This window comes from Anthonomus grandis, chromosome 11, assembly GCF_022605725.1.
Source record: "Anthonomus grandis grandis chromosome 11, icAntGran1.3, whole genome shotgun sequence".
In the NCBI taxonomy this organism is placed as follows: domain Eukaryota; kingdom Metazoa; phylum Arthropoda; class Insecta; order Coleoptera; family Curculionidae; genus Anthonomus; species Anthonomus grandis.
Genome location: NC_065556.1, coordinates 4,326,120 through 4,349,363, shown reverse-complemented (window position 1 = coordinate 4,349,363; position 23,244 = coordinate 4,326,120). Strand labels below are relative to the sequence as shown.

At 34.2% G+C, this 23,244-nt stretch overlaps 1 protein-coding gene across 2 annotated transcripts in view; it reads right to left on the bottom strand.

The window, feature by feature from the left end:
* Positions 1 to 3,267: 3,267 nt before the first annotated feature.
* The window catches only part of LOC126741935 (shootin-1), an 83,677-nt gene continuing 63,700 nt past the window's right edge, over positions 3,268 to 23,244 (bottom strand). For both annotated transcript variants that reach the window (XM_050448412.1, XM_050448413.1), the window contains exons 4-7: positions 8,254 to 8,500; positions 7,998 to 8,161; positions 7,754 to 7,937; positions 3,268 to 3,874 (exon numbers count right to left, since the gene is read on the bottom strand). In XM_050448412.1, coding sequence (XP_050304369.1) covers positions 3,383 to 3,874; positions 7,754 to 7,937; positions 7,998 to 8,161; positions 8,254 to 8,500 — 1,087 coding nt within the window. In that variant the 3' untranslated portion in view covers positions 3,268 to 3,382. The remainder of the gene's footprint in view (positions 3,875 to 7,753; positions 7,938 to 7,997; positions 8,162 to 8,253; positions 8,501 to 23,244) is intronic.

Sequence of the window (23,244 nt, the reverse complement as noted above, 5' to 3'; positions counted from 1 at the left end):
CTAGACGTACGGATACGTACGACTAATTCGGATCCAGTCGGTGCGCTGTTATAATACTTGGAAGGTTGTAATTGTTCGGTAGTGCACGTGGATGCGTACAAGTTAACATCGACGAAACGAAAACGCGTACAGTATGTGACCGGCCTTAAACTCTAGTACTGACTAAATGTACTTACCTCTGTTTCAATCTATAATACTCAAAACATTCGCAATTATAAACGCACTAACGACCGCATGTCTTGATAGAATGTGCTAGAGAAAACATTTGGAGAGCATGTTTGCTGGTTTGGGAATGTCTCATAGAACTAAAAACCTTAGGAGACTGCAACCCAGTTATACTTATATGGGTTTGGAGACATAGAGGTATTCTGCTCTACGGCACCTTACATCGGACCAGAACCTTCACTGGGAGTGCCAAGAAGCATACTCCGCCGTGATATCAGGGACTGGGTGAAAAGGAAACATCAAGCTCACTGGACAGAAATGAGACAGCTGAACAGAAAAAATATGCTTATGAACTTTAAAATAGGCGAAAAAAAGACTAGAGGCCTCCTTACATTTGGGAGGAAAAACTTAGAACACAACGGGTCACATGGCCGTTAAAGAACACCTGAATAGAATTGGAGTGTATAATGGAGACCTTACATTGTGCGAAAAGGAGCCAAAAATAGTCCGACATGCAATTGCAAGGCCTTGTGCCGCAAAAGGCAACAAATATTTAGGAGAGACACACTGGACTCACTAGGTACCACAACAGCAAAAGACCTCTACCGGCTGATACAGGGCAGCGAGGTGCTTGGCTGGGTAGTATAGATGTATATCAGGGTGAGCACAATAAGCCTTTAGGCTGAGGTGTATACGGGCAAAATAGACGAACCCTCCTCTTGGAGGATTCCAGGAGAAAAAAAACGTACCATAGATATAAAAAAATAAAAGCGTAAGATGTCATAAGTGAGGAACGATCCAGCAGCCTTAACCTGACAGGAGCACGTTTAACCTATAGACCACCAAGTCACACAACAAAGCTCGGAAATAATCCTAACTATATTAATAAATATGTATAATATTTTAGCAATAAAAAATTAAAATGAAAAGCACTGTCACTCTTAGCTTAAATTGCAATGGTTATCTTTTTTTGTTTTCAGCTTCTCACACTGAAATTCCTTTACCAGATTAAGCTACTCCAGATAATCCCTAATATCCTTGACTTTTCTCTTTGGATCCAGAGCAGATATAAAAACTCATTCCAGAGAGAAATTCGGAGCTGCTTTCATGATGCCTTAGTAGTGCCATGCTTGGGGTTCGGCCCACTTCCATCGCAATTTTGTTTGTTCCTTCTAAAGTAAAATAATTTTCATACCGAATCACTTTTTTATTTTTCAAGAACGTTTTTCGGGTTTGTTTCATTTTTGGAGTGATTGTCTAAAACATCATCTGTCAAATCCTCTGACAATCACAGTACAGGGCCAGGCACTGAATTCTTTATTGAAATTAAGAAATCCGAAGGATCAGCTGGCAATGCCGTCATTGTGCCGTTTATTTGTTGTATTAGGCTCACAGTTATCAAGACCTCTGGTGTTTAAACCCGAAGTAACTGTCAAAGATACTTGAGGCATGGTAATTTTCTGCTGGTTCACCTCTTTACCTTGTCTCGTTTCCTCTGGCGCTTTGGTCGGCGCTAATCTAGACGCACCTTTAGCAGCAGCAAAGGTTACGCCTGCCGAAGCTTCGCTCTGATTGTTGACATTTATGCGATTGGAAGGAGGGGATCCTAGAACGATGACGTCAGAGCCATTGTTTCCCACCAGTGTTGCCAGACGTATCATAATTATGGAACTGTACCATAATTTTGCAACATTTTTTGTTTGCTCCATAATTTGTACCATAATCAGAAATGTACCATAGTTGTACCATCATTTTGTTTTTTTTTTGGGTTTTATAAATTTCTATGATTATTTTTTATATTAATATGATATGAACAATTTCGCAGTAAAATGCGAAATGTACATGGATTTCGCATTTCACATGGATGGGATTTTTCAATCCCATTAAACACACAACTACATTAAGACACAACCCTTCTAAACGTCAACATCAACAGTCTGTCATTTGTTTTTATTATTTGAGGTTAAGTTGTTTTGTTATTATTTTTGTTTGCTTTTGGCTGTTGGGGGTTGGGCGTGAAATAGAACTAAAGAATAAAGCTTCAATACTTATTATAAGATTATGACCTCCAACTCCGGCTTAAAACGAAAACATATAAATATTTCTGATTCTGAATCCGAAGTTTAAAATAGTGAACGAAACTTAAAACAAGTGAAGTTTGGAAATAAAAATAGACGAGCAAATAGACCCCAAAGCTATCGAAAGGATTTGGAATTAGATAAGTCGTTTCAGGGTTGGTTAAAATTACAAATACAAATATTACAATATACAAATTTGTATATGTACTTGTGTTAATGTTTATCTATTTTTAATTTAGATTTTGAGTGCAATGTTTTGTTCATTTTTAAATAAATTACTATCTTTGTTGAAAAAGTATTTTATTTCTACTAGAAATCGTTCTTTTAATTAAAAGAAATGATCAGAATAGGAAATTTGATTAAATTCATAATCCATTATCAACAAAATAAAACACATTTTATAAGTTTGGCGACGGCGCGACTGTGACCTGACGTCATACATAGGAAAAGGTTGTGTACTGACAGAATTGTATGATTGTACCATAATTTTGTACAAAATTCCATAATTTTGGCCAGAATGTACCATAATTCTCACCCAATCATCTGGCAACACTGTTTCCCACCAATAATGATTTTTCTGCATTAACCACAATACACTGCTTCTTTATGACAGAATTTGAATTTGTTTACTGTGGTATTAACTTCCAGGGCTTTGTGTTTATTAAAACTTTCGCCAAATGCAACACGACACTTCTGTTTATTGCAGTCCGTTATTCACGACATAGAGTCGCAGTTTGTGTAATACCGAAAGTTCTGCGTTATCATTGCAATCAGGCCAAATAATCTCATTTATTCCTTGAACCATGATCCAGACACTTTCTATATACACTCACTATGATAAAACTTCCAGAATTTAATACAATTTTCTGAAAATGTCAATTTCCTTTCACAGACAATACAGAAAACAGTATTTACTTGACCAGCTATTGATAAAACACTTTCATCTTCCGCCATCTTGAATAATTACTGAAAAGGTGATATATAAATCAGTGGCTAGTAAAAGGGACTAAAAATAATATTTAACTTTACTATAAATGGAAGTTTTAATTTTAAACAACATAAATAGGTATATCTTAAATAAACATTTAGTATCAAAAAATAATACATAACTATAAAACGGTAAACATATTACAAAGATATTACTGCGGAACATCACCACCATTTAAGAGACTTTGCCTTTTTTTCGGCGCTCTTCTTAAACTGCCTAATATATTAAGCAACTCGGACACAGCTTTCGGCGCTTCCTTGTCTTTTTCTTTAGGCTCGTTATTATTCTCTTTTCGTCTTTTTCTCAAAGTAAACTTTCCTTCTTTAATGGCGTTAATAATATCTTCATTAACACCAGGTGCAACAGGTTTCTTCTCAACCGTTCCATCGTGTTGGATCCCGATTGTTTTAGCCAAATCCTCTACAGTAGCTCTACTTCTTCGTCTGCGCAAAGGAACCATGGGAGGTTGATCCAAAGGCATCAGCGGCGGAGGTGGTGGCGGAGGTGGGGCTGGAGGTGCTTTTAATTTTTGTTCAGCCACATCCGCTCGATTAAGTGCTTCTTGCAGTTCAGATTCAACTAACTTAAGACGCTCTTCTAAAATTTCTACATGAGAGTTATTTTCTTGGTCTTCCAGGCGTTCCTGAAAAAAAGACAATAAATTAATTTTCAGACTACAGCACTTCTACGCTATTAAGTGTCCACACAGAAGAAAAAGTGCCCACACAGAAGAAAAAGTGGTACGACGAAGTCAATACTGCGATAGAAGAGGCAAACACCAAATATCCTATATTGTTAATAGACCTGAAAGGCAACAAGCAGGACGATTTAGGGTTTGCAGTTGAACCCCACGGATTTTAAGAAAAGTCCGCAAAGAAAATGGACTTGGGAGTCACCGAATCACAAAATTAACTTTATAATTTCTAGCTCGAAGATGGCTCAAAAGAAGTGGGAAGATAGGCCAACGAGGAAAAATAATATAACTTATTGCGAACACAAGAAACCTAATGCATAAAAAAATTAATGAAAGCAAAACACATGAAACGAACATAACATAGCTGAGAAGTTTAAGCAAAGACATCTCAAAGGCCATTAGGAAAGACGTACGGCACATAAACACTAAAGACATGAAAAATACAATAGAATAAAATAAAAGCCTAAAAGTTCTAAAACGAAAGTTGAGGACATGGTACAAGGATCATTTACAATCTAAAAAATAAGCAAGGACACACCACTTACGAATTAAAAGACATCCTAAAAATTATCGAAGAATACTACAAAGCACTATATAGTTCGGATGATTCCATACATTACCATGGTACCAAGAGGTACAAATCCTAGTAATTTAGAATCAAGGATCGGACGAATTTCCAGATATAACCGAAAAGGATATTCAGTCAGCCATGAGAGGCATAAATGATTACAAAGCCTCTGGAGAAGACAACATTGTAAGTGAAATGATAAAACAAGGAGGTAAACACGTCATAAAGAGGAAATACACTAAAACAATGGAATACTACTGTCATGACAATATTGTATAAAAATCTGTAAAAAAATTGCATTTGTTCATCAAATCTTCTTCATCAATCGTTATTAACAGACTCGGGCCTAAGCTAGATTTTCACCACTGGAGCAAGCCGAATTTAGCAATGATTGTAGAACGAATGATCATCTACAAGTTATAAAGTCTCTGATAGAGAAAGCAATAGCTGCAGTCAGAATATATTATGGCAACACAAGGAAATTCACAGAAACTATCTCCTACTGTCCCACTGCCCAACTACTGCTGTGAAGAACAGCAGTTGGGGTCAACATAAATTGGGAGTATATGAACAACTTGAGGTTTGCCGATGACATAATTTTTATTGCAGACCGGATAGATCATGCAAGTCATGTATGATGATCATGCATGTCAAGATTTATAGGCCCTTCAGAGATCATATATCGAAGTTGGCCTTAAAATTAAGTGCTTTAAAACACAATATGTGACTATCTTGTTCTGGCCAAAAACATTTCCACGTATGGCATGAAAATAGTACAAAAGTATGCCTATAAATATTTGGGTCACGATATTAAATTGGGAAGAAACGACCAGATCGCAGAATGAAACAGAAGAATAACACTGACATGGGTAGCTCATGAAAAACTGAATGAGGTCTTTAAATAAATTAGTCTTTAAATCCCTTACAAGGAAGGAAAAAAATTCAAGTAGCACAGAAGCAGAAAAATCAATATTTAATGTATCCCTCAGAGACAGAATTCTAAATCATATAATTAGGAAAAAACCAGTGTTAACGATGGAGTTAAAACTGATTACAACGGTGAAAGGAAACTGAGCGGGCTCTGTTGCGAAAGTCAGAGGTAGAAGATCTGCAAAGTAAATTCTAGAATGGAGACCTAGGCACGAGACATATCGGGACTGAGTACGTCCCACACCATCAAGCGCATCCAGCACAGCTGGATACCAAGCGCTCAAGATAGAGAGCATTGGAATGATTTGCGGCAGGCCTATGTCCAGCAGTGGCCTCAAAACGGCTATTAATGATGATGATTGTTTAATTAGGCGAAGTCATCGTGATTGCCTATTTTTCTGGTCTGTTTGGAAATTGGTGTCATTTTATATCGTACAAAATTTAAAAATGAAACAATAGACATCTTTAAACTTATTTTGTCTTTAGTAAATAACCAATGAACCACTCTAAAACATGATTGTGCTATTTTGGATTAATAACAATAACAAAAGGTGGCTACTTTTCAAACAGCTTCCTTAGTGTGGATGCTATATTTTTGCTCGAAAACCAGAGTTAGTGGAGCTGATTACTGAATTATAAATTGGTAGTTTGCTCGTGTTCGTGATCCCTTATGTTTATGATCTTTTAAAATCAATATATCAGATTAAAATAATGATTAAGAGGGCAAGTAAATGATTATTTTAATACTATTGAAAAAAGTATTAGCAGAGAAGATAAAGGAACCAAAGATTTACAAAAGTACCTGGCTATATAATTAACTTCTTGCGCTATTTGTTTACTTTACTATAGTAGACCATAACAAATGGAATAAGCAAAATTCTCAATCCTCTGCGATGAGTACGTTCCGAAATATAGTACCTCGTATTCTTAGTTGGCCACCCTGTACAAATGAGCGAAGAAATTTGTTTTCTATAGCCTTTTTTTATTTACATGATTCTAATAGTAAGGCGACCTGCCCTGGTGAATAATATGCGATGCCTGATGTAACCAGTAAGAAATACAATATTTTATATCTGTTGCATCTCAGATTCTTTACTAGCTCTTTTCTAACTGAAAGCTCCTATCTGAATATTGAAAGTAAGTTTGCTGTACACAAGTATACGCAAATCTCCTCTCTAAAAACCGTTAACTCCTCAGCAGACATGAAAATTACACCCTATCAAAAAATAAGATATATCATTAATGAAAAGTAGAGAAAGAGTAGCGGATTCCGGTGTGACCCCGGGGATACAATCGAGTAGACTAACATATTTATCACACGTGATATGAAGTGGTTTATCTAAGTTCTTTCAATTAGAAAGCTTCTCAGTCAGATCAATAATAACGTTTTCGACTGGATGCACTAAGCTGCACTCAATGCGAACTCGAACAGAATTACAATTTCGACTGGTAGGAACCAAGAGAGTAGTGTTAAGTGCACGTTCGACTCACTTTGTACTGACCCGGTGCGGATTGGTTTTTTGTTCGGCTGTATCAGAGCAAATTCGTAAATTCAGTGCAATTATTTTGGAATTGACGCATAGGGTCGGTTCTGTGTAGCCTAACCTTAAATCCCCACAGCCGAATAGCGTTCAGAATGGGCACTTGATTGGAACGAATTGAAGGAGGTTTGGTTTTTCGAATTCGCCTTTCGAGCTCGTTCCAGCGCAGTGCAACTACAACTTTGTATACGAGCAGTTGTTCCTCTCGAGAGTATTCGAATAGCCACCATGCAGCCCAGTCGAAATCGTCATAAAAATTGGTACACCAGTAAAAGTTTTCGGCCAAGGTTGATATTATTGATATGATTGGCTATGTAAGAATCAAACAATTTTGGAATCGCCGATTGCATTTTGTCTCGCGATCTATTGAACATTTCTTGGATTGACATCAACTCAGTTACGTAAATAATAGCGACTGCCTTAATTTAATGTTAAAATTTAATCCGTTAAAAAAAAGAAGACCCTTACGAAGAAAAAGCATTTCTCATGAACAGATCAAACAAACATTCAAAACAAAAAGAAAAAAATAAAGTAATGAGGTTCTTTTTGAGATCCAGATCTGATTTTGATCTCAAAAAGAACTTATCATAGTTAGGAAATTGAAGTTACAACTTATGTTACTCTAAAGACAAACACATTTTAAATTTTCTCTCGCCTTTCTAGAATTCAGACTCAACTATTATTAACCTTCTCAAGTTTTAAAGCACTGACGGATAATGCCGTAAAAAAGAGTAACACGACTGTTTCTTTTTTAACTTATCTCTATACACGTTAATATTTAACTTTTACCTGTAGAATACTTAATTCCTCTTCATACTTAGTTCTCTCTTCTTCAATGGTCCGTTTCAGACATTCAATCTCTTGCAAAAGCATCAGTGAGTCAGTTCCATTTTCGTCACCAAGGCCTTGAAGAAGTAAATTACTTTGATGCGCAAGAATATTACGTTCTCTTTTCTGAACTCCGGCTTCTTTCCTGTTAAATATATATTTATAATATATGGCTAAAATCTGGATATTGTTAAAATATTGTTACCTTAAATCGATGACTTCAGTTCGCTGGTTTTCGTTAATGTTTCTTAATTCCTCCATCTCTTTTTTCATCATTTCAGAAACCCGCAACAATTGACTATGTTCTTTTCTAAATTCATTTAGCTCGGAAGTTAGCCGTTCATTTTCAATTTTTAATTGCTCCAAGTCCTATGTAAATATTGAGTAAAACATGTTTTAAATTTGCAAAAAAATTAAAGAATTTGAAAAATAAAATTTATATAAGTGTTTTTTCCACTTACTTCAGATATCTTAGCATTTTGTTCCAACGTTTGGAACTCTGTTTGCCTAGCAGCATCCAACTCAGTCTGCAACTCGGCTACTTCTGTGCTAAGTTGCTTAATAGTTCTATTAAGATTTTCAATGTCTGCATCGTTTGTTGCCTCTCCATCATCTACACCTTCATCTACTGTGTCTTTATCCAAGTGTAATGTTCGTCTTTTAAGCTGTTTATTTTCTTTGTACCATTGTGTTGCATCTTTAAGAGCCCTTAAATAAAAAATAACACCGTTGAAGATATTTATGAAGAATTTTCTTAAAATAAATTGTGTTGTTGGTGGTTTTTACAGAACTTACAAATTTGCCCTTTGTCCTTTTGATAAACCATTACCAACACTTATTAAAATACCCATGTTTCAACTAACTTAAAGTGAAAGGATTATGACATAAATATCAAATGTCAGTTATTTACGACAATAAACAAATCTCTTACCATAAATTATAGAATATGGTAATAACATTTTTATCAATAGGTTCCAAAAAATAATTATTATCATAAATTATTACGATACGAGCAGCTATCTCCTAAAAATCTCTCAATAGAACGAGGTATCGAATCGTAGCTTATTAAAAATGTTCTTTTCATGAATTAATTTTTCGGCGTTTCATTTTCTAATATTAAACCATTAACTTTGGAGCTGTATTTTTCTGGTTACGATTTTTTAAAGTTATTAACTACACCTGTTGTTCTATTGTATTTCTTGTTCATAATAATATGAATGAACTTAATGTGAATTGAGCTGTTATAGTAATGAAAAATGAAAACGATCGACTAAATTGGGTTACATCATACATGATATCTGATTATAAAAATATAAGGATAGTAGTAAGAAGTTCATAACATTAATGTAAAAATGCTAAAGTGCATTAAAGAAACTGTCTTCTACCTACTAACCGAGATTATAAATAAATGCTTAAAAGAAGGAATTTTTACAGACAGCCTTAAAATTTCTAAAGTAATTCTATTTCCAAATACAGCAAAGTTAATGGTCCAAGCGAACTTAGGTCAATATCTATCTTACCATTAATAGGCAAAGTTTTTAAAGAGATTTTGAAATTGCAGATTGTTGCACACTTAAGAAGACAAACTGTTTATGTTTAATCAGTTTGGGTTTAGGTCAAAAAATCCACAACTTAATTATTTAGTGGAAAAGATTGTAAATGGCACTGAATATAGAGACATTGTAGTTATAGTTTTCTGTTACCTAATAAAAGCATTTAACTGTTTATCTTATATACTAATTTTACACGTGACATTAACGCAAATTAGCGGCTAATGCGAATTAGAGTAAAAACGCTTTGGCAAGTGTTTAGCCAACGTTAGACGATTTGAAGCAGAAGTTTTAACGTTGATGTTAACCAGATTTTTCCATTGCCAACCTAAATAATGTATTTTTGCTGTCGTGAAATACGGAACTTGAAAATAATTTTTAGTCATTTTTATAATAATTTAAAAAAATCCATTGTTGCTAGTTGTACAGGACCTGAGATAGAGACGCTCACCTAGCTTATTTGCTCACTCTGTACATGATTATTCCTAAGTAATTTCAATAAAACCAATACTCAACCTCCATGCGATTTGTCTGTAGCCGTTTTTTCCGAGCTAGGATACCGTCATCCATGCGGTTTATCTGAAGGTTAATTTGTGATTTGAGTATTGTATAATTTTTTTTATTTTAAATTTTGTTCCCCTTACTGGCTTTTACAAACTTTGCCACAAAAATTGTGATATAATAAAATTGGAATCTTAACCTTACAAATATCTTGAAAAATAATAACAAACAAGATACCGCAATCAAGAAATAAAATAATGAAAATATTCTTGAAAATGCCTCTGGGGACTCCCTGTGGTAAGGTTAACTGACAAGAAAACTCGTAGATTAGCATAATACACTGACTTAGCAACTGGACACTGCAAGAAACAGGGAAAACAATGACTACGAAACTTGGAGGAACCTCAGACACAATAATCAGCGCATTTTCTATTTTCCAAATAGCAACGAGTCCAAGAAAAATTCTACAGTACAGTTTCCGAAAAAACACATATGAAAAATAATAAAATTTAGTTAAAGCTGCATCGATTAGATTTTAAATATCGATGATATATAGGTAAAAACTAACTATTTGAAAATACCCGGAAGGCTAAAAATACCGCAAAATATGATCAAAATCCATGCGTTAATTAAAAAAAATACGATAAGAGTCCAATTATTCAAGGATCGTCGGTCGTTTAAAAAACAGTGTATAAATCATTACGTAGTTTCAAATCTCCATGTGTTGGAACACGCTTTTATGTACAATATGTTGGTTTTTTACAGTTCATTCCTAATTTTTATTGTTTCAGTAAATTTTAAGTTAAATGTTGTTTTTAAATACACGTCAATAAATTTCAATTCTCTCCTCTTAATAAAATTCTAAATACTTTTTGGTTTGCTCCCATACATCTTTTTATTTTATTTTTTTTTAAATATTTTTTGGATAGCTGGATAAGGTCTATACTTTCTGGTATCTGCAGTGGGTAATTTGCAATTAAATCGGAATATTTTATTTTGTTTTATATACTGTTTATTCACATACTTAATATTTTTTTGGTAATACTTTTATGCTCGACAACCTTTATTTGTCCATTTTTTTTCCCGATATTTCCTTTCTGCTTCCTTGTATTTTCCTCATTCTTATCCAATTGCCCTGGTACCTACGCTAAAGTGAGAAGAATGTTAGAAAAAAGTACCTAGGAGAAAAAGGTAAACGAGGAGTAGCAAGAATTAACGCGCACGCGAGACTACGCGAGAGATACGGCTTTACGGCTTCTAATTTACGGTGCCAAGGGTTCGACCTATTTTGCCCTTATTTGTGCTAAATTATGGGTAAGTCGAGCTTTGTTAATATCTAACTACTTCACATTTACCGCCCAATATAAATACTGAGGACTGAGTCAGGGTATAAAGAAAAATTTAACTAATAACTAGAATTAGCTTCCCTTATCAAATACAGTCCACTTAAAAACCATCTAATCAAGAATAAAACATTTTTTGGCCTTCGAGCCCAGATTTTAGAAAATTTTGTCAGTTTTCTACGTGCCTAACGAACAGCTCTCAGTATTTTTTTATTTCATTTGCAAAGTGCCCACGCCTTTACATACATATATCATTTTTATATACGTAAAAATGTTTAGTAAAATAATAGCCCTTTAGTATTAATACAGTGTTACAATTTATAAAAAACCAAAAATACGGTATACCGGAGAAAAAGTTCAAGGTCAACGTGTTTTGCAGTACCTATTTTACAAATTTAGGCATATTTGGTATTTACCGGGAAAATCGATAAGTTGCTTCTATCTGCGATCGATTTTAATAAATTATTTACTTATAAAAAATTAATATACTTATGTTCCATACTATATGATTAATTTAAATTTAATATTTAGTAGAATTTAATCATTATTCAAGTTAATTCCATTTGTTCTTCGTCGGTGTTATTAGGGTGTTATTTTTTTGTTTAAGATAATGCCTTCCGCGGGGGAAAAATTTTTGCGCTGTCAGGTGTTGCGGCAGACTGCAATTAACCAACTTAAACTTTTATTTGATACCTCTACTCGTGCTAAAACTAATGATAGTTGGCGTAATAAATTTAAAGTGACTTATAGAAATTTTTCAAAAATTTGTAAGAGTTTTGAAAAACAACATAATAATATTTTATCGTTAGTAGCTTCTGATAATGCTAAAATCGAAGAAGAAAATGCTATTTGGAAAGATTTTATTGATCTTTCCCAAGATATTGAAATTACATATTACGAAATGTTTGAGCAACCACTAGAAGAGTCTTCAGTAGAGCGTGGAGCTCCCCATAACAGCACCATATTTGGAAATAATGATCACATTAATATTTTACCTAAAATTCAACTAGTCACCTTTAAAGGTGACCTTAAACTTTTTACGACCTATCAACAAACCTTTAACTGCCTTATACATTCAAACAGGTCACTTAGTAACATAGAAAAATTTAATTATTTACCCTCTACTTTGCAAGGTCCTCCTTTAGAATTAATTGCAGATTTGCCCGTAACACATGAAAACTACCTAACAGCTTACAATACATTAATCGACAGATATAATAACATACGTTTAATGGCCACGTCTTATTGGAAAGAAATAGAAAATTGCTGTCCCTTGACATCTGAAAATCCAACCTCTTTACGAAATTTACTAGATACATTTAATAAAAATTTGTGCTTTAAAAAATCTAAAACTCGATACAGATAGTTGGGATTTTATTTTGTCTCATATGTTGCTGGAAAGAGTGGATTCGATTACGCGAAAGGCATTTGAACAGGCGCATGCGTCAAATAAAATTCCAACCTATGAAAGTGTTAAAACATTTGTTAGCAAACAGTGTTTAGCTTTGGAGTCAATTCCTCGAAAGGCTCGTCAAGAGTCGTCTAAAAATTACCCTGCTCATCATAGCCCTCGTAGTAATAATAATTTGAGTTCTGGTTTTAAAAGTCGATCTGCCCTGTTGATTCATTCTGATTCCACTGATATTGCAGGTTTTTGTTTTCTTTGTAAAGAAAAACATATTATTTTTAAATGCCCTTTGTTTTTACAAAAAACACCCCATGAGCGTTATGACATTATTAAAAAGCAACGCGCTTGTATTAATTGTCTTGCAACTGCTCATACTTTTGCGCAATGCACTTCGCAAAAAAGATGTCGTATTTGTTCAAAGGAACATCATTCATTATTATGTTTTGCAAATATTAATAATCTTCAAAAATTACCTGAAATGCAAAATACCCATTTTAGTGATGGCTTACCTGGCCCCTCTACTAGCACTCATTCTGGAAATATTGATTCAAATATTCAAAAGGTCTCAAAGGTCGGTATGCTATTAAATAATCATGAAATTTTATTGTCAACAGTTTTAGTAAAAGTTAAAGATATTTCAGGAGATTGGCAAATAGCTCGCGGTATCCTCGATTCGGGTGCGCAAAGCTCTTTTATAACAAGATCGTTTGCCAATAAATTAGGACTCCGTAAATATCATACAAATATGAGCTTACATGGTCTTGATTCTATGAATGCCATTGCGCATTCGGGAATAAACTGTACGATTTCCTCACTTCATGATGTCGAATTTACTTTAGATACTACCTTCATTATTTTGGATAAAATTTGCGAAAATGTGCCAGCGGTTTCATACGATGAAAGCTGCTTTACTTTTATACCTAACGTATCCCTTGCAGATCCTCAATTTAATCAGTCTCACAAAGTTGATATGTTATTTGGGAATGATATACAGGGTGTCTCACGACGAATAGACGCGATCGATATCTCAGAAACTAATTTTTCAAAAATTTTGAAAATTTGGCAACATAGCACAGTCGATGGGGGCCACACAACTAAAATATTTTGACAGTTGTGAGGTTTCCGGTTATACCGGAAGTAGGTGACAACTTCGTTATTTTAAATGGAACACCCTGTATATTTTTACATTTTTGGCTTCTACGTGAAATTCTAGATATATTTTGTGTATAATGTCCTATACCTAAGTGTAACCATTTTTGACATATTTATAATTTCATGTGAAAAACTATTTTTATAAGCCCTAACAGAATTACCGATTACTCCCTTTTAGTAGCCTTTATTTATTGGTTAGCTCTGGATTTATTTGAGAGGAAGGACCACTTTAAAAGACTATTTTAATATTTAACTAAAAAAACGATACAGGGGGGTCAAAAACTAGCATTAAAAATTAAAATGAAAAAATGAATAAAAGTCCATTTTTTTAAATAGAAACCCCCTATTTTTATCATTTTTTCATAAAGGTAATTAAAAATAAGGTTAACTTTATATAAGGTTATCTAGTCCAAAAATTGATAGTTTTTGAAGTATTGGCAATTTAAATTTGGCCTAATGTTAAAAGCCGTATAGTTGTACACGGCTCAAGGATTGTTGATTAGTTGGGCATGGCGGTTGTCATAGTAACCGCTAGAAGCGGCAGTAAGACAATGGATTATATGCATTAAATTTATAAGTTACTTGCTATTTAAGTTTTCTTCGTAAAAGGTAAAAGTGTAATTTAATTAAAAAGTGTACATTTCTGTTATAATCCATTATCTTAGTGCTGCTTCTAGCGGTTACTATAATAACCGTCATGCCCAACTAATCAACAATCCTTGAGTCGTGTTACTATACGGCTTTTAATATTAGGCCAAATTTAAACTCCCAATATTTCGGAAACTATCAATTTTTGGACTAGATAACCTTATACAAAGTTAACCTTATTTTTAATTATCTTTATGAAAAAATTATAAAAATAGAGGGTTTCCATTTAAAAAAATTGACTTTTATTCATTTTTTCATTTTAATTTTTAATTCTAGTTTTTGACCACCCTGTATCTTTTTTTAGCCAAATATTAAAATAGTCTTTTAAAATGGTCCTTCCTCTAAAATAAAACCAAAACTAACCAATAAATAAAGGCTACTAAAAGGGAGTAATCGGTAATTATGTTAGGGCTTATAAACATAGTTTTTCACATGAAATTAAAAATATATCAAAAACGGTTACACTTAGGTATAGGACATTATACACAAAATATACTTAGAATTTCACGTAAAAGCCAAAAATGTAAAAATATACAGGGTGTTCTATTTAAAATAACGAAGTTGACACCTACTTCCGGTATAACCGGAAATGTCACAACTGTCAAAATATTTTAGTTGTGTAGCCCCCATCGACTGTGCCATATTGCCAAATTTTCAAAATTTTTGAAAAATTAGTTTCCGAGATATCGATCGCGTCTATTCGTCGTGAGACACCCTGTATACCCTTATGTGATGAGAGAGGGTAGAATTTATTTCGGTCCTGAGCAGCCCGTGTGTCTTAACACATGTTTTGGTTGGACAATAATGGGCAGATTGGCTACGAAACCCCCGTATAATAAAATTGTCAATACCTTTTTTACATTAACCGAGAGTAACCATCTGGATTCTATTTTACAAAAATTCTGGGAAATTGAGGAGATGCCTTCTTCAAACCACATTTCTCCTGAAGAAAAGTACTGTCGCGATCATTATGCTTCTACAGTATTCCGCGAAGAAAATGGCCGTTTTGTTGTCTCAATGCCGTTTAAAGTACTTGAACCTGATTTTGGTGATTCTCGTAGTTTGGCACTACGACGTTTTCTATCACTTGAAAGACGTTTGTTGCTAAATAAATCTAATTATTTAACATATTCTGAGGTTATGCAGGATTACCTGGATCAAGGACACATGACTCAAGTTTCATTTCCCGGTGATCTTCACTATGATTATTTTTACATTCCACATCATGCGATTTTCAAAAAGGATTCCAGTACTACACCTTTACGGGTAGTCTACGATGCAAGTAGTCATGCGGCTGGAAAACTATCACTTAATAATGCTGTTTTTACAGGTCCTAAATTACAACAAGATTTGGGAGCCATACTTTTATCATTTCGCTTGCATAAGATTGTCTTTACCTGTGACATTAAACAAATGTATCGAATGATTAAAATACATCCCGATCAACGGCGCTATCAACGTATTTTATGGCGATTTTCTCCTTCAGATCCCATAAGGGAATATGAAATTAATGTTGTGCTTTTTGGAGTTGCTTGTTCTCCTTACTTGGCAATTCAAACTCTTCTACACTTGGCTGATGAATATTCAGATCTTCCCCTTGCTTCTGAAGCAATTAGGAAGTCTACTTTTGTTGACGACGTCACCTCAGGTAGTATGGATCTAAAAGGGGCAATTTTATTAAGAAATCAATTAATCGAGTTATTGGCTAGGGGTGGTTTTGAGGTCCGAAAATGGACAAGCAATGAACCTAAATTACTTGCCAATTTGCCAGAAAGTCATATACAGACAAATGCCTTGTCTTTTGACCAAGAATCAGAGAATGTTCAAAAAATTCTAGGTCTAAAATGGAGCCCAGTAAAGGACTATTTCTTTTTTTCTTTTGATGATTCTAAAATGGATTGTTATACAAAAAGAACCATTCTCTCCGATCTTGCCAGAATGTTCGATCCTCTTGGGTTTTTAACCCCGATCACTCTTTTTGCTAAACTTATTATCCAACATCTTTGGTCACTAGGATTACAGTGGGATGAAGCTTTACCCCTGAATGTCTGGGATAAGTGGACAAAATTTAAAGACGAGTTGTCGTTACTCCAAGATTTTCATATGCCAAGAGAAATCGATATTTCTTCTGTACAAGCGGGGCAGCTTGTAGGATTCTGTGATGCAAGTTTGCGTGGAATGTGTTGTGTAGTATACTTACGTATAATTAACTCTTCTTCATTTGTCAATATTTACTTAGTTACTGCTAAATCTAAATTAGCACCTCTTAAAAGACAAAGTACTCCCCGTTTAGAATTGTGCGCGGCCGTTCTACTTTCTAAATTGTTAAAATTTGTTTACGATAATTTACAAGATAAGGTACAAATCAATAATATTTATGCCTTTTCGGATAGTCAAGTGACATTGAGTTGGATAAAAGGCTCTTCACATCAGTGGAAAACATTTGTTGCGAATCGAGTCGCTTACATACAAGAGAAAATTAATCCTAAATTCTGGTTTTATGTGCCCTCTGGACAAAATCCTGCTGATTGTGGTTCAAGAGGTATGTATCCCTCGGAGTTTCTAGATTTTTCTCTCTGGCATCAAGGTCCTGACTTCTTTTATCAACCAATAGAAAGTTGGAATTTTCTTACAACCGATTTACCCTTAAACCTGGAGAACATTGAAACAACAACAGAGAAACAAACTGTGACTTTGACAGTCTCTCCCTCAAAAAATTTTGTTGAATATTTATTTGAGAAATACAGTTCTTTTTCTACTATAAAAAGAATTGTGGCATACTTTTTACGTGCTATACAGGCAATGAAAGGAATAAATAATTATAAACATAAATATTTAACAAACGTTGAGTTACACAATGCAGTTTTATTTATTGCTAAATATATTCAATCAATATACTTTAAGAAGGAAATTAATTTGCTTCAAAGTAAATCTTGCTTACCAAAGCCTTTTCAAAGGTTAAATCCTTTTCTGGATGAATCAGGTATTCTACGAGTAGGTGGACGTTTGACTCACTCAGATTTATGCTTTGACCAAAAATTTCCTGTACTTTTACCTGGTGATTGCAAATTAACGAATTTACTGGTAACCTACATTCATTGTTCATACTTACATTGTAGCATTCAAACAACAATGTTTTTACTTTTACAAAATTTTTGGGTTTTATCCGCTAAGCGCGTAGTCAAAAAAATTTTGTATCGATGTCAAGTTTGTTGGAAAACTAGACCAGTTTCTTTTCAACCCTTCATGGGAGATTTGCCCAAATTTCGAATTTCGCAGGCAAAACCCTTTTTACATACTGGCGTTGATTTTTGCGGACCTTTTACAATCACATTGGGAAAAATACGAGGCGCAAAAACTATGAAAGCCTATGTTTGCTTATTTATATGCTTCGCAACCAAAGCTCTCCATTTGGAGTTAGTGTCTGATATGAGTTCTGACTCATTTTTGGCAGCATTGCGGCGTTTTCTGGCTAGGCGAGGCCGCGTTACTTGCATTTACGCTGATTGTGGAACGAATTTTGTAGGTGCTAACAAGTATTTACGACAAATCTTTGCAGAATGCGTTGCTCAAGAGACTTTATCATTTCGTTTTAATCCACCTGCTAGTCCTCATATGGGAGGAATCTGGGAGTCAAACATTAAATGTGTAAAAACTCATCTTTTAAGGGTAGTAGGAATACAGATCCTTACCTACGAAGAACTGTCTACCGTCCTAACACAGGTCGAAGCTGTTCTTAACTCAAGGCCAATTAGTCCTATGAGTAGCGACCCTAGTGACCTTACCGCCCTTACTCCTGGCCATTTTTTGTGCTTAGAGCCTTTGACTGCCCTCCCAGATCCCGATTTATCAAATATTAATATCAATCGACTAGATAGATGGCAACTATTGGTACGTTTACATAATGATTTTTGGAAACGTTGGAAATCGGAGTATCTCCATACTCTCCAACAACGAGCTAAATGGCATACGAAAACGGATTCTGTTAAAGAAGGTACCTTGGTGCTAATTAAGGAGGAAAATGCGTTACCACTTAATTGGCAGCTCGGTCGTATAATGGAACTTATTCCCGGGCCCGATAAAATTGTTAGAGTGGCTATTGTTAAGACGGCTAAGGGTGTCTACAAACGACCCTTGGTTAAGTTGTGTCCTTTACCAATACCCATTTAAATTCAATGAAATGCTGGGGCATTTCATGGGGGTGGGAATGGTTTGCTCCCATACATCTTTTTATTTTATTTTTTTTAAATATTTTTTGGATAGCTGGATAAGGTCTATACTTTCTGGTATCTGCAGTGGGTAATTTGCAATTGAATCGGAATATTTTATTTTGTTTTATATACTGTTTATTCACATACTTAATATTTTTTTGGTAATACTTTTATGCTCGACAACCTTTATTTGTCCATTTTTTTTCCCGATATTTCCTTTCTGCTTCCTTGTATTTTCCTCATTCTTATCCAATTGCCCTGGTACCTACGCTAAAGTGAGAAGAATGTTAGAAAAAAGTACCTAGGAGAAAAAGGTAAACGAGGAGTAGCAAGAATTAACGCGCACGCGAGACTTGAGATACGGCTTTACGGCTTCTAATTTACGGTGCCAAGGGTTCGACCTATTTTACCCTTATTTGTGCTAAATTATGGGTAAGTCGAGCTTTGTTAATATCTAACTACTTCACATTTACCGCCCAATATAAATACTGAGGACTGAGTCAGGGTATAAAGAAAAATTTAACTAATAACTAGAATTAGCTTTCCTTATCAAATACAGTCCACTTAAAAACCATCTAATCAAGAATAAAACACTTTTAAGTCATAACGAGAGCATTAAAACCCATTGCGGAGACTGAATGTATAGTTTTTTCTGAAGTAAGCTCAATTATTTTTCGGAAAATGGATTTAATAAACATATTTACAATTATACTTAATTTACTATATAGAACGTTAGAAAATTATATGGGCTATATTTTATAGTCGCAATGTGTTCTTAGCCTTGAGTAAATATTTCTGGTAATTTAAATACATGATCGGCCAAACTTAATAGTTTATATATCAATAATAATCCATTTATCGACATCTAAAAACAAGAAATGATTAACTGTTTTACAGTTTTGAGATAATCTTTATACTGCTAATAATTGATAATTCCCAACTTATTAGTGGATAAAAAAATTGTCGGTAACTAAAGACAAAACACCAAAAATAAGGAGATTTAGTTCCAGAATCTCTATGTTTTAGTCTGTAAGCATGAATTTCAGCGAAAAACTACAGAGGCAATACAAGGTATTTAGCTAACCGTAATATCGATCCTGTTAGATGATAGTTTTGTTTGTAGTATTATGAGTTAAGCATATATGGGTATTGAATTAAACTGAATTGTGGAATTGGCCATTCAAGAGGAGTGTTGCGCACCTAGGTCTCCTAATAGACCCGTTGTGCTCCACTAAAGATTATTAGAAGGCAATAGCCTTGAAAAAACCAGGCAGGTGCTCTGGTATGATGCATTTTATGACCCTGGGTAAACTGTTGTTGATACTGGTGATACAGGCACATAATTTTCTATATGTCTCTTAGCCTGTTTCATGCCATATGCTTCCTTCCAGCTCCAGGAAGGTCTTTCTATCATTGATGCATCAGCTACATATTTTCCTATGCAGATTATAGATCTTGCGAATCCCAGTGTATATATTGTAGTTCACCTTCTCAGCTCTAATAGTCTTTATGACGGCTTTGTTGTCCACAAAAATAGAGCATTTGATATGTAAATATTTACTTCAGCCTAAAAGACAGTGGCATGCGCGCCAGCTCGTTCATTTTGGAACCGCCAGTCTACCAAATGGTCCCCCGTTTAGTAATACAGATCTATTAGAGTCTCTTCGGACTTTACCTATGATATGGTCAAGTTTACCTACGCCAAACATTCCATCAGTAAAGAGATAAGAGGAAATAATTAAAGAAGTAGAATAACGTGAGATATTTAATAGCGACGGTTTAAAAGTTAGGATGCATTACTTATTGGGAGGTATAGAGAAATTAATGGTGCCACTGTCTTAGCAAGTGAGTGAAGAAAAATATTTTGTGCATAATAAAGAATTAAAATTAATTGTTTAAGGTGATCTATAATCCTCATAGAAAATGTCATGCCGGAGAAGATATCATATTTAAAGAAGTATAATATCTATAATATTTTACCTAGATCTGAGAGACGCTTGCTATAAGAAAAGCCTCCAAAAAAAGGACCTACCTTTGCTATTCCGAATAAATTCGCAAGGACAAGTCGGTCTTATCGACTTGTAGACATGCTCTGATGGTTATTTCAAATACATTCATGATTACTGGGATCAAATATCTCGTCCGACCACCTTTGAAAATAATAACAGCACATTGAATTGATATTTTTTTGCATGGTCCTAAATTTGCAAATCACATTAATAAAAAATTAGTAAAGATCACAATCTAGGGAAAACCATAGCTTTCCTAAGTCAAAGAAGGGTAGAGCGGTCTAAACAAATATGGTCATATTATCTAGGTTAGACCAAAACATATTATTTCCTGGATCGAGAATAATAAAACCAAGCCTAGAAATGAGGGTATGCGTTTTCGTCAGTTAAATTCCAAAAAAACAATACGTACTAGTGTAAGTGTAATTCGATATTTCATTATTTAGTTTTCAGCCGATTCCGCTAAATGGTATTAAAATAAAAAGAGTAATTGGAAGCTTTCTGTGGCTTTATGAAAGTTAAAACTATTAATCTAGATTATCACTATGCAGATACTAAAATTGACTTTGCGGAATAGAAACTTGACATGCTCATGAGTGTAAGAGTTGTGGTGAAAGTGTCCACATCATTTGCGCCCAACATTCTGACGAAGAGTATTTGGGGCGTCACTCAATGTCTTCGCTGCGCTTAGTAAGGAACTGTTAATTTCAATACGGACGTTATTATAAAATTATTGGCTTCTTTTTATTTCCAAACTGTTCTATTCCGTACCATACTTCAGAGTGTGACTTTGGATTGCCAACGACAAAGTTCGAAGTACAAATTATTCTGGACTTCGCCTGAAGTATGCACATTGTGCCTAGGTAAATCTAGATATAGCTGCATATGGTACATTGCTGGAAACATATACATCGATTTTTTAACTAAAAAACGTCCTTATTATCAACAATCTTTTTCTTTTATCCATTCAGCTAATTCCCAGTGCATCATTTCATGTTATTATTACTTAAAGGTTGCTCCTATCGACCTCTATGAGTATGGGAAAGCGTCTTAAGATGTTAACTCCGGATGTAGTTTTTTGAAAGGACAAAAGGCCAAAAAATTGACGAAATGTCTTTTCCATTGATCGGTGTAGAATTTTTTTTGCTTGGAAAAAAACTTGGGATATTAAAATGTTGTTTTCCGACACACTCAAGAGAATAATAAAAATATAAGGTGTTGGCGGGCTTGGGTAAGCCACATCTTATTAAGTTTTTAAGTGACGTTTGTTTTTATTCCTTTGATCCCATCCCACAACTAAACTCAAGATTTCAAACCTATAGGATCGCAACTAGAATTTATTTAAGTTTTTAATGTTTTAATTTTTTTTCTATAGACATGAAACTGTAATTTATGGAGCGAATCTACAAACAGTATCTCCTGCAATGTAGTAGATAAGAGTGCCAACTGATCAGAACATTAAAACTTGATATTTTTTACCTTACTTAGTAATTTATCAGATTAAAAATCTGTTAAAAATAGTTTAAAATCACTGTTACAAAGTTTCGTATTTTTCTTAATAAAAAAAGTAACATCTATTAAGTTTTACCTGAATAAACACTGATAATTTACCTGAAGTAGGCACTAGTCTAACCTTTTATAGCTTATTAAACCCTTTCTGCCCTGATTATTGTGTCTGAGGTTCCTCCAAGTTTTGTGGTCATTGTTTTCCCTATTTCTTGCAGTGTCTAATTGCTAAGTCAGTGTATTATGCTATTCAAGATATTTGTGAGGTTAAGGGATAAGGGTTAAATTTTGACAACCGTTACTGATACATTTTGGGTTCATTTACACATGCGTAGTTGCGGAACAGCGAATTCCATAAATATCTTATAGGTATTTTACACACGCGCTTGACGGCCATTGAGCCGATTACTTGATTGTTAGCTATAATTTTATTTATTTAAGGGTGGGTTTTATTAAGTTATAGTATTATAGTTAGAATCTGACAAATAGGCTTCATTACATTGGGTTTTCAAAATATTTTCTTATTATAATTCCGCTTTATTCCGCTAGGGCGCAATAATGTAGGCCTTTTCGGTCTTAAGCGCATGCTTGTTGCGTTAAAGCTGGAATTTGTTTTTTTTACTGAGGTTGCTTGCTTAACACACTTATTGGAAAATCTCAAAATCTTCTTCTCCTCCAAATCCACTAAAAGATGTTCTAGAAATTCAAGTCCAAGTGTTCAACTCTCCTCAAGGACCACGCGTGTCCTTAAATGTTAGGATTGTAAGAATTTTTTATAGTCGGGGAAACCGTTGTTTTGGGGCTGTTTTGCCAAATTTTAGTATGCTTTTGTAAGCAGTTTTTTGGTTTTTCCCTGAACCCTTAGTTGGGATATTTAGGACTTGTTGGATTTTCTTATACATCTAGCCAAATAACGCTAAACGGAGTCGAGATAGCAAAATCAACAAAGCTGTGTGAAGTTGTGCCACGGCGTGAATACTTGCCATGAATTTGAGGTTTGTTTTGCAACACTTGTATTTAATTTTATTTTGTTCTTTTAATAAATTTGAACATAAATAAGTTGTCTTTAATAAAAGTTTTAATAAGGGTTAAACTTAAACTTGATTAAACATGAGTTCATGTTT